At 61.3% G+C, this 11,454-nt stretch overlaps 1 protein-coding gene across 2 annotated transcripts; it reads left to right on the top strand.

Annotated features, from left to right (window-relative positions):
* The first annotated feature begins 32 nt into the window (after positions 1-32).
* Positions 33-11,450, top strand: CARHSP1 (calcium regulated heat stable protein 1). 2 transcript variants are annotated; one of them, XM_032392227.1, is made up of 4 exons: positions 33-73; positions 7,827-7,991; positions 8,709-8,831; positions 10,559-11,450. In XM_032392227.1, the coding sequence occupies exons 2-4, from the start codon at positions 7,834-7,836 to the stop codon at positions 10,719-10,721; spliced, it is 444 nt and encodes a 147-aa protein (XP_032248118.1). In that variant the 5' UTR covers positions 33-73; positions 7,827-7,833; the 3' UTR covers positions 10,722-11,450. The 2 variants fall into 2 exon arrangements, with proteins under 2 accessions (XP_032248118.1, XP_032248119.1); XM_032392228.1 differs by lacking the exon at positions 33-73 and adding an exon at positions 1,910-2,007.
* Positions 11,451-11,454: the final 4 nt, after the last annotated feature.

The raw sequence follows: 11,454 nt of genomic DNA, 5'->3' as shown, positions 1-11,454 counted from the left end.
ACCACGCCCCCTCCCCAGCTCCTCGGCTCTCGCAGTCGGAGCTGAGCAGCTGGCGGAGCGGAGCGGATCGCAGGTAGGGAGCTTCTCCGGGTCTCCCAGAGGGGTGTGGCGGGGTGTCTTCTCCGGGGCGGCGGGACCTCGGACCGGACCTCGGCCTCCTTGCGGCTGCCGCCCGCATCCAGCCCCCTCTTGCAGGGTCTTCCTGGCCGCCGGCAGGGGGCTCCGGGCTGGGTCTCTAGGCCCCGAGGAAATGCCCGAGCCGCCGCGGCCTGTTTGGGGAGAGCAGGTTACTCATCCCGGGGAAGGGGGCGGGTGTGGCAGCAGCGGGAGGGATTTGGGGCGGACGTCGAGCAGCGCTTGCGGCGTGCAGGGACAGCCTCCCCTCGCTTTCACCCGTGGGAAGACCGCGAGTAGGGGACTCGAGGGGCGGAGCGGGGGGCGCCGCGCGGGGAGGGGGCGCCGACCCCCCAGCCCGGTGGGGCGGCGCGGGCGGTGGGACCCCGGTTGCTGGGGAGGTTGGGGCGGAGGGAGCCGTCCTGGCGCCGCACGATTGGCCGCCTCTGGGAGAGGAGGAGCCGCCGGGCGCTCGCCGAGTGTTTGCGCCCGAATGGGGGGCCTCTGGGCGGAGCAGAAAAACTTCACCCGCGCCCGCAGGCTCCCTCTCCGCGGGCCCCGCCGGCAACCGGTTTACAGGCCGGAAATGCAGCGTTGTTTTTTGATTTTTTAAAAAGAAAGCCCCCGGGGGCGCCTGGGTGGCTCAGTCGTTAAGCGTCTGCCTTCGGCTCAGGTCATGATCCCAGGGTCCTGGGATCGAGCCCCTCATCCGGCTCCCTGCTCGGCGGGAAGCCTGCTTCTCCCTCCCCCACTCCCCCTGCTTGTGTTCCCTCTGTAGCTGTCTCTCTTTCTCTCTCTGTCAAATAAATAAAATAAAATCTTAAAAAAAAAAAGAAAAAAAAAAGAAAGCCCCCGGCCCTCACATCTTATCTGGGGTTGGAGTGGATGTGTGTATGGGTGGGGGGAGCGGGGATCAGCCGGTTCCAGGCAGGGCCTCCGTTCCCGTTGGTGGAGGTGTCTTCACTGCATAAGAGGAGACCTCGTGCCTCAGTTCCCCAGTTTGTAGACTAGTGGTATAATTTCTCTCATAACGGGGTGTGAGAGAATAAAAGGAGGAGGCTAACCCAGTCCCGGGAGAAGCATTATCTACTGTCATATATTCTACTTGCTTTTTTGATATTTCTGTCTCCGCCTCTAGTCTGGCCCCTCCAATCCTCTCGCCTCTCCGAAGCCAGAAGGAGCTTGTAAAAACAACCGGTTCAAATCAACCCCCGCCTTAAAACCGTCCGCTGATGTCCCTATTGTCTAAGTCCCAAACTTGTCCACAGGGCTTTCTGTTACCTTCCAAGGCGACCTTCTCCAGGCTCCGCGGCCTCCTACCCCCCCACCCCCCCACGCCTTTGCCCCTGCAGGTCCCTCTGCCAGGAATGACCCCCTCCCCCCCAGAAGTGACCCTTTTAAGACTCAAGGCAGCTTCCCCTCTTCGGCCAGGGCCCTTTCCACCTACTTTTGCGCTCCTGCTCCCCAGGGGGACTTGGTGACGGCGGGTTCTCAGTGCTAGGCTGCCCGTCCTCCCGCCCCCACACCCCTAAGTGGCGCGGGAGCACCTCAAGGGCAAGAACAGGGTCTTGTAGCGTGGAGCTGAGCCAGACCCAGCGGGGCCCTGGGGCCCTGGGGCCCTGGGTGGACGTTGAGGGTGGGTTCCCCTGGGAGGGGAACGTCTTTCTTTGTCCCGCGGGGTGGCCAAGTCAGGGCTTTTGGTTTGTGTCTCATCAGCAGGGACAGCAATGGGAGGGATTATTCTAGATCGCCCCATGCCTGACAGTTCCACCATTAGCGGCTCAAGTATTGTTGGCTGAGCCCATTGTAGCTGGCACCGTCCGCACCGCGTCCGGGGGCCTGGGATGCTGCATTACTGTCCCGTTTGACAAATGAGGAAACAGGCGTGGAGCGGTGAGGTCGCTTGCCAGGGGTCACAGGGGGAGTGGAGAGCACAGTCAGGCCTAAAACTCCGGTCAGCCCCCCGAAGCCCCTCGCGGAGGGGGGAGGGGGTGCTGGAGGCAAGGATGCAATACGGGAATGCGTGACCCCGGGGGTGATGGAGTGCAGAGTCGGCTTCTGGTTACGAGCTGGGGGGTGGGGCGCGGCGCTGGGGGACCTTCTCCGCCGGGCGGGGCTGGTCCCGGCGAGGCCGTCGGGGTGCTCCGGGGCGGGGGTCAGGCGGCCACGCCGGAGGCGCCGCATCGGGTTCCCGGGCCGCCGGTCCTCGGGTTTCTGGCCTCTTCCTAGCACTCTGGGGCCCCGAGGGGCGGCGGGAGGGCACTTCCCGGCCGGGGGTCTGGCCGCGGCTTGTACCCTCCCGCCTTGTTTGTGTTTCTGCGTCCGGCCCTGCTGGTTCCCGGCGGTGGCTGGCCCGCTGCAGCCCGCCGCCCTCAGCTCCACTGCGCGCCCCTCCCTTGGCCTCCGCCCCTCCCCTGCCTCCCCTCTATCCTCTCCCTCCCCGCCTCCCTCGGCTCTGTCCCGAACAATGGAGTGGGAGGTGGCCGAGGCCCGCTTAGGGTCTCCTCCTGGGGCCTCTCTTGCTTCCTGGGACCCCTCTGTCCGGCGGATGGCCCCTCCACCGCCAGCCCTCCGTTCTGCCAGGTGGGGGCCCAGCTGGCCTGGAGGTGGGGAGGAGGTCACCGAGTCTCAGCCTCAGTTTACAGAGGAGGAACCTGGGTGCCCTAGAGTAACTGTGACTCACCCAGAGTCCGCCCCCCAGTTTCCCTTCCAGCCTCTCACACGGGGTTGACACCTGCCAACCCACTGGCTGTGAAGGTGGGCAGGTCGTCAAGCCGCCCCACTCTGGTGCCGTTCTGTTCCATGCACCAGCAGCACCTGACTCCCCAGAGTGCCTTAGACCTGCCAAATCCCCTTCCCGCCCTTCAGAATCAGAATCTGCATTTTATCACCACCCCACAGACTCATGGAGACCCTAAAGTGTGTGACCCTCTGTGCCTTAGTTTCCCACCTGTAAAACGAGGATGAGAAAAGCACCTCCCCAGCTGTGCCGCCATGGGGATGAATCTAGTTCGTGGATGCGAACGCCCAGCGGTGAGCCTGACACGGAAGTCGGTGGGTAGTGGGCAGTGGACATCGGGCGAATCAAAGCACAGCCTCACTCTTGTCCCCTTTCCCCGACTGTGGCTGGTTCTCCAGTGCCCTGCCCCCCTCCTCTTGTGGGCTGGTTCGGGGCCATCCCCACGTGCCAGCAGCAGCCTGGCCCTGCAGCTGGGAAGTGCCCATGCACGATGCCCAGCTCTGGCTTCCCCCAGCCAGAAACCCACGCAAGGCCCAAGACCCCCAGTTTTCAGCCTAGGCTTGGAGTGGCCTGGCTTTGCCATGAACCACACTGGGAAAGAAGCACCCAACGTGATTGAACCCAGTTCTTGTTCCCCTAGTCCCCCCCTTACCCCCAATCTTCCTGCCCTCAGGGAGAGGTGTGAAAGCTACCAACAATGGAGTCTTGGGAAATAAACTGCAAACTCCCTCTCACTAGAGTGTAAATGACTGAGAGAACACTGCCAAAGCTCCCCTCCCTGTTGTAAGCACCTGGCTCTGGCTTAAGACTCATTCATCCTTGATACGGTTGTTTGTTGGCTTCTCAGGGCAGGAGGGCAGGAGGTGGGGGTTCACGGGGGGTCTGCAGGGTTGTCTGGAGTCCCCAGATGGGTGGGTGGGCCGAGGGGAGGGGTTGGGAAGGCCAGAGCCTGGTGCCTGCTGGACTCTGAGAACCTAATAGGAGGACACGCAGGGCATGTGGAAAATTCCCAGGCTATTTTGGGTTGAGGCCCCCTTCTCCACCCTTTCCGGGGATGAAGGCCCTGCTGACACACCCCTCCCTGAGGGCAGCCAGGGTGGGAGTGACTTCCTGGCTCCCTCACCTCTAGACCTTGGGTGCCCTTCCCCTGGCTCTGGGCACTGTTTAAAACCTGGGGTGGGAGCTGACTGAGGGAAGGGGAGCATGGCCCCCTGCTTACCCACCTCCTCAGACCACCTGCTTTGAAGATGCATCCCCTCACCCATGCTCCCCTCCCCTGCCCTGCTTGCTTTTTCTCCAGAACATCTCCCCAGTTTACTTCCTAGCTGGGGGGCCCAAGGCAAGCTACTTGACACTTAGTGCCCAGTTTTCCCATCAGCTAAATGGGGACGAACCAGTGGAGATAGGTGAAGTGCCTAGCTCCAGGACGCGTTCCTGTCCCGGTGGTGGGTCTCCAGTCCCCGAGCCTATGCTCCTGAGGGCAGGAATTTGCAGCCCTGTGTCCGTTTCCTGTGCATAGTGGGTGGCCCGGTAACTGTTGGAAAGGATGTAACCTTCGTCAAGGTCCTCGGGTGCCAGTGCAAGCCCCCAGCGTGCTTGGGGGACAGATGCGGCCCCACCCGGTCCCCTGGTGTGCACACACAGGCAGTGACAAGCCCACGCACGTGAGGACACGTGTATACGCGTGCACAGGCATGTACACAAGCACTTGCACACAGCAGCTGTGACACGCCCTGGCCGGGGACATTTGGGCCACTTTGCTGCCCGTCAGAGGCCCATCCCAAGTCTGGGCTTCAGGCACCTGCTTGCAAACCGCTCCCGGCCGCGGGGAGTTGTGGGGAGTTGAGGGGCTCGGGGGCTGGTGGTGGAGGGGGCTGGTCACAGAGGGTGGGCCCCGCCTCTGCCGGGGGGTGTGGCTGGCCCTCTGTACCCCTCTCCCCACCTGTGCTGGAGGGGGGTCAGCAGCAGCTGCAGGGTTGGCTCCTGGCTGACCGGCTGCCCCCTCCCCCAGCTGTTTTCCTTACAGCTGGACTCTGACCCGGGCCTCCCCCACACAGGGGCCATTCACTCCTCTTTCTGTGCCCGGCCCTGGGGGTGGGCTGGCCCGTGGCCAGGCCTTTTCCAGCTGCCCCAGCTGCTCTCTCAGCTCAGATGGGCTGAGAGAGGCAGGCAGGGCGGTGGTGAAGGCTCCGAGGTCTCCCCATGCCCCCCACCCCAGCCAGTGGTGCCCTCTGGGCCCCGGTTTCTAACACTGCCGGGCGAGCCTGGCTGTCACCACCCCCTGCTGGACTGGGCCCGCGAGGACACACCGAGTTCCCTGTGGCCGCCAGCTGACGTTCCTGGTTCTAATGCTGGTTAAGAAGGGAGCCCTGCTCTCCACCAGCCCCAGTGCTGGGCCCTAGGGACACGGAGGGACCCTGTGCTGCCCTCAGGCTGCTCACCCCCAAGGCCATGGGCTCCCATTGGCATCTCTGAGGGTTGGGTGTATTTGGGGAATCAGGGTTGCTGGGGTGGAGAGAAAGGGGCCTCCAATTTGGGCCTGTTTCATGAATTCAGGGGGAGGTGGGCATCGTAAAAGGCATGGGACAGACAGACGGACAGATGGGTGTGAAGAAAGGAAGAGACACATATTGATGATGCCCCATAATTCGTCAGCTGGTCCTTGTCTCCCCATCCCTGGTGCCCACCACACTGCCTCTTTGCTGGCCTTCAGCCACACCTGGGCCCTTGCCAACCTCAGGGCCTTTGCATAGGCTGTTTCCCCTACCTGGGAGAGCCTCTCTGTTTTTCACAAGGTTGACTCTTACTGTTCAGGGCCCTGGTGTACCCTCATTAGAAAAGCAGCCTCACCCCTTACTTTTTATCTCCTTTTGTGTATTTCTTACCAGCCCTTTTGGGAATCTATGATGATCTTATTTATATACTTATTTACCTATTTATTCTCTGCCTCCAAATTCAGGCCCTGTGTCTCTAGTGTCATGACTAGGGCCTGGCACCAGTCACCTGTTGGTGGAATGACCTTATGGTGACAGTTACAACAATCATAGCTGTGCTGGTAGATGCTGAGTGCTTAGCGTGTATTATATGATTTCAACTTCATGGCAATGGTGTGAGGTCAGATGTGCCTGACTCCAGAGGACAAGGAGACTGTGGATGGCAGGGGAGGCGGGGGGGGGGTCCCCTGCCCTCATGCCGCTGTCCCCCCCCCCGCTTCTGGCCCCGGGAGGCCTGGGCAGGGCGCTCCTTTCTCTGGGCCAGCCCCCTTCCCAGAACCCCAAGCACCGGAACATTCTGGGACTCTATGACCTGTGCTGTGGGTCATGCTGGAGCCCTGATCCCCAGCCCAGCAGCCGGGGCCTTTATGAGGTGGGGGCTCCCTGGTCCTCCCTGGCCACGGCTACAGCTGAGAGAAGGGTCAGGAGGTACTATGTCACTTCCTCGAGAAGGCCAGCCGGCCCTCTCTCTTCCTAGCAGGACAGATCTAAGGCCAGACAGGGGAGTGTGGGGGGCTGTGGGTAGAATGTGGGGGAAGGGACGGGGAGAATTTGGCCCTTTCGGTGGAGGAACCAGGCCCGGGTCTTGGGTGGCTTGGGTTGCGGGCAAAGGGCACACTCCTGGGTGATGTAGGTTGAAAGCCCAGGGCCCCGGGCCACAGAGTCGCCATCAATGAGGGAAGCAGGGTGGCAAACGGGGGTTCAGAGTGATCAGAGCTTCGAGTTTTTTTCCAAGAGTAGTTGGAAGCCCCTGTTTGAGAGAGCTATGTGTAAGACAGCCCCCGTTTTAAATGTGAAAACCCTGTGTGAGTCCCACAAGCCGTCGGGGCTGCCGCCGCCCCCGCACCTCGCTCTATGTGCCTTGGCCAAGTGTGAGTTTGGGCTCCTCCACTGCCCCGGCCGCAGGGCCTGGCGCTGCTTCACCTCCCGTGCCATCACCAGCCCGAGCAGGTGCCCAGGGACGCCTACTCAGCTGCCCCACGTTGCAGATGGGGCAATTGGTCCCAGAGAGGGGGAAGGACTTACCCAAAGCCCTCTGGCTCCTGAGCTTTGCTCTTTCCTGTTGGGCTTGAGCCAAGCAAGGCCGAGTCGGAGCGGGTACGTTGGTGGTCACGTGTTCAGGGCAGTGGCCACATCCTGCTCTTGGCACAAGTGCCAGAGCAGGGCAGCAGCTATGGAGTCCGCTCTGCCCAGCGCCCCCGGCCAGGGCTGACCCCGCCCCTGATGCATGTTAAGGGTGACCGGGGGGAATTGGGGGAATTGGCATTCCTCGCGGCCAGTGACCCAGGCAGGGTGCACACTGAGCGCCTGGATATGTAAGGGCCTCTGCAGTGGCCCGCCATGTTGGGTCCCTCGGGCTCGCTGTCCCAGGTGCAGGCTGGTGACAGCCCCCGGGGATCCAAACCTGGGGTCTGTGCCTCTCTGATTTGTGTCCAGAGTTTCTTGGGAGGAACACCATGTGCTGTCCTCTCTTTTGCCTCTCCGCCTTCTCCACGGTGCCTGGCACTTAGCGGGTCGTTTGTTGAGTAGCTGGAGTGTGATCTAGGTGGCTGGTGGTAAGGCCCCCCTGCCCTGCCTCCCTCCCTGGCTCCTTCCCTCCGTCCCTGCTCCTTCTCTCCCTCCCTCTCATGAGTATTGACTCAGTGCCCCGAGATCTGTGCTGTGCGCTGGGGATGTAGAGGGGACTAATGGCATCCTTGTCTTGGGACAAGCAGGCATTTCCCGGCAGGATGATGCCAGAGGGAGGCCCACGGCTGCCGCAGGAGCCCAGGAGGCGCCTGACCCAGCTGGGGCAAGCCGGGCATGCTTCCAGACAAGGGGACCTCTACGCTGAGTGAGCCTTGCGCCTGCATTCCCCAGCCGAGAGCACTGGGTCTCGGATGGCAGACTCTCTCAGATTCTCACAGGGCTGGGGGGTGCATCTGGGGGGCCCCTCCTTGCAAGGCATTAGCCCCTGAGAGCCCTCTGTCTCTCCCTAGGTTAGCCATGTCATCTGAGCCTCCTCCGCCACCACAGCCCCCGACCCACCAGACTTCGGTGGGGCTGCTGGACACCCAGCGGGCCCGAGATCGGTCACCGTCCCCTCTTCGGGGCAACGTGGTCCCCAGCCCACTGCCCACCCGCCGGACAAGGACCTTCTCAGCGTGAGTCTTGGGTTAGCCTGGGGAAGCCTCCTGAGATAGGTCTCCTGCCCAGAGCCAGAGTCATTGTGTCTGGCCATCTCTGTGCCTCAGTGTCCTTGACTGTCAAAGGGGTAGATGGGTTGGGTTAAGGACCGATGGTGAGAGACTGGAAAGGCACCCTGTAAACTTTGGGGGGCACTGCCCCAGGCCCCTTGAGCCTGCCCCAGGCTGGGGGTCATAACAAATGGGAAATCACTGGGGTCTTAAATCATTGGGTGTTAACCACACACAAGCCTCTTCCTTTGCAAGACCTCGACTTCCTCAACTGCAAAATGGGGACAGTAGCAGGTTGGCCACAGAGCTGCAAAGGACCTGCACGGTGCCTGGCAGATCCAGATCTCAGGCCCAAGGAGTAGAGGCTGCTGTAGTTATTAATAATTAGTCCTCGGAGGGATGCTCAGAGAGCTTTTAGTCTAATACCCTTTCCAGATGGAGAAACTGAGGCCTGAGAAAATTTGCCAGGGTCATCAGAGAGTCACTCTTATGGAGGTCTGTGTGAATGGCTCCCAGAGTTGTGCAGTGCACAGCCTGCACAGCTGGACATCGTGGCCCTGGCTACTGCCTGGGGCACAGCTTTTGGGTGGGGGGGTTCTGGGATGAGCTGGGTGTGCCCCAGGAGAGTGGATGGCTGTTTTGGAGGGCTGGTGGGGGCCTCCTCACCTTCTTCATCTCTATCAGGACGGTGCGGGCTTCTCAAGGTCCCGTCTACAAAGGAGTCTGCAAATGTTTCTGTCGATCCAAGGGCCATGGCTTCATTACCCCGGCCGATGGCGGCCCTGACATCTTCCTGCACATTTCAGAGTGAGTCAGGGCTGGTTTGGGTGGTTTGGGGCTGGGGCAGGTGCTGCCTAGGCCCCAAGGAGGCAGGGGGAGGGTGTGACTTCAGTGGGCGCTGTGTGTGAGGGTGTGAGACTCTGCCTGTGACCTGTGTGTGACTGTGTCTGGGGGTGGGGTGGTGAGACTGTACTTGGCAGTGGTGTGTGTGGGAGGCTGCAGGTGACGACAGTCTGCGTGCGTGCATGTGCATGTGTGTGCACGTGCGGGAGAGAGAGAGAGCACGCAGGTATGTTGAGAGCCCCTGGGATGGGTCTGAGTTCCCGTGTGTATCTGGTGGATGGGGAGGGGGGCGCCCCCAGGAGCTGTGGGAGCTGCGTTGGACCCGGGGTCTGGTCTCCTGCTTAGCTCGGGGGAGGCCGCTTGGTGAGGCTGGGGGCTGCGCGACCCCTGTGGTCCAGGAAGGAAGTCTGGAGCTGGACCCTCTCCCCTGCCATTTGCTCACTGACGTCCTTCCTTCCTGTGTGGAAACCCTCGGGAGGCCCAGGGTGCGGCTCACACATCCGAGGCCTCGGGGCTGGAAGGCAGCCAGAGCTTGTGCTTCTTTCCCGCCTTCAGATATGTGGGGACCTCATCTGGCACTCCTTTACCCCTGCTCCATTCTTTGGCCTCTGCACCCCCCGATCTTTATTTCAATCTGTGGCAGGCTGAGTCCTACCCCACACAGCAGACCAGGCAATGGAGAAAAACCATGTTTTTGCAAATAGGAAGGGTACTGTCGCAAATGTCTGTCGGGATGGGCGAATGATCCCTTCTTGAGGCCTTCCTCCCAACGTTCTTCCACGTCAGGCCTTACACGGGCCCCTCTGCAGTGCACACATGAGAAGGGTGCTGAGGCAATGCATCTGATGTGTGGATGCGCACATACGTGGATGTGTACATGTATTTCCATCTTGCCTCTGTCCAGAAGGGATTTGTAGTGGCTTACAAGGATATTCACAAGGCACCGTGAAAAATAAGTCAGGAAAACATGGGGGCAGGGAGTGAATCAGAGAGGTGGAGAGATGGGGATGGCCACTTGCACGCCGGAAGTGGACTGTAGGTATATTCCTGAGCTTCCTGGTGGCCAGATCCAAGAGGGAGGCACCATTTGCTAGGGGATTCTTCAGTCAAGACAAACCAGTTCCAAGAGCTGAGGGGGATGTTCCTCTTGGAGGTATCCTCAAGGGGGCATCAAGATGGTGGCTTGTGCCCCGTGGAACGTGAGGGAATCTTCCTGGGGGTGGTCACAGGGAGAGGACGCTTTCTGGAACTAGCTTTAAGCACAGAAGGGACTTTCCTGTAAGCTCACTGAGTGCCTGGGGAGTTGGAGGGCAGAGATGCACGCAGCTGGGTTTGGGGGGCTCCTGGGACCAGGGTGGGTGTGCTGCAGGAGCTCAGGAAACTTGGTGCGCCATGCTCGACAGTGACGGGCTGGCCTAATCTTTCTGTCTCAGGCTCAGACTGGCTCTCCCTGCCCTTCTGTCCACAGGCCCATGTTTAATGGACAGCAGGGGCCCTTGCACAGGCTGAGCCTGGTCTTGGCCTCCACGTCAGGGGAGGCGAGGGGTGATGTGGCACCACTGAAATGGGGTGGCTCCCTCCGGTGGCAGGGCAGGAGGGGCAGTTCCTGTGAAAGGGGTGGCCCTCTGACCAGCAGGGGCTGCGGTCCTTTCTGAGTGCTGGGCACTGAGTGCTGTCTCCCACCTCTGCAGCGTGGAAGGGGAGTACGTCCCCGTGGAAGGCGACGAGGTCACCTATAAGATGTGCTCCATCCCCCCCAAGAACGAGAAGCTGCAGGCCGTGGAGGTGGTCATCACCCATCTGGCCCCGGGCACCAAGCACGAGACCTGGTCCGGCCATGTCGTCAGCTCCTAGGAGAGGCCGGAAGCACCCCTTTCTCCTGGGCTTGCGGGAGACTCTGGGGGGAGGAGGCAGGACCAAACTGGAGATGCCGGTCTACTGCTTGAGATAGGGCTTCAAAGGGGGGAGCCCGGTCCCTTTTGAGTATCTCCTGGAGGAAGGGGTGTGGGGGGCAGGCCTGGGGGTGCTCTCGGCCACCAGCACAGCCTCTGACCATTGCAACAGCCTCTCACCATCTGAAAAGCATTAAAAGCATGGAAAAAGGAGGGGCGCCCGCTGGTGGCTGAGTGGAGGGTCCAACCCCAGCCCGGGGGTGGGTCAGGCGGCGCTTCCCCAACCCATAGAGTCCTTTGTGCCCCTGGACTGGAGACTTAGAATCCCCAGGCCCAGTCCGCGCTGGGGTTGACCGGGGCCCTGCACGTTTCCCACGATGCATTCTTACCCATGTGGCCACCCTTCTTGTGTCCGTGGCTCCAGGCCCAGACCCTTCCTTGTGGTTGGTTCTAGGGGAACCGGCTTCATGGGGCGGCCGGGGAGCAGGGAGAGCTGGGCGGGCTCTGGTGCCTTGCAAGTGGGAGGTGTCACTACTGGGCATCCGGGGAAAAGAGTTTCTCTGGGAGACCTGAGTACCCCCCCCTTCCGGCTATAACGGGCTCAGCTGTATACTCTCCTAGGAGCCGGTCTCCTTCCACCCTCAAGGTGAATGATTATCACTTAGAAGGCATTTCACATCCCTGGTCCTTTAGGT

The sequence above is a fragment of the Phoca vitulina genome, unplaced genomic scaffold (assembly GCF_004348235.1).
Source record: "Phoca vitulina isolate PV1807 unplaced genomic scaffold, GSC_HSeal_1.0 scaffold66, whole genome shotgun sequence".
Lineage (NCBI taxonomy): Eukaryota > Metazoa > Chordata > Mammalia > Carnivora > Phocidae > Phoca > Phoca vitulina.
Note: the sequence above shows the minus strand (reverse complement) of the source record. Positions and strands in the feature narration are given on the sequence as shown.

Excerpts from the sequence above, each read along its gene's own strand:
- CARHSP1 (XM_032392227.1), top strand. The coding sequence starts at position 7,834 with ATGTCATCTGAGCCTCCTCCGCCACCACAGCCCCCGACCCACCAGACT. Across the intron at positions 7,992-8,708 it reads CGGACAAGGACCTTCTCAGC|GACGGTGCGGGCTTCTCAAG; the intron begins GTGAGTCTTGGG and ends CATCTCTATCAG. Across the intron at positions 8,832-10,558 it reads ATCTTCCTGCACATTTCAGA|CGTGGAAGGGGAGTACGTCC; the intron begins GTGAGTCAGGGC and ends CCACCTCTGCAG.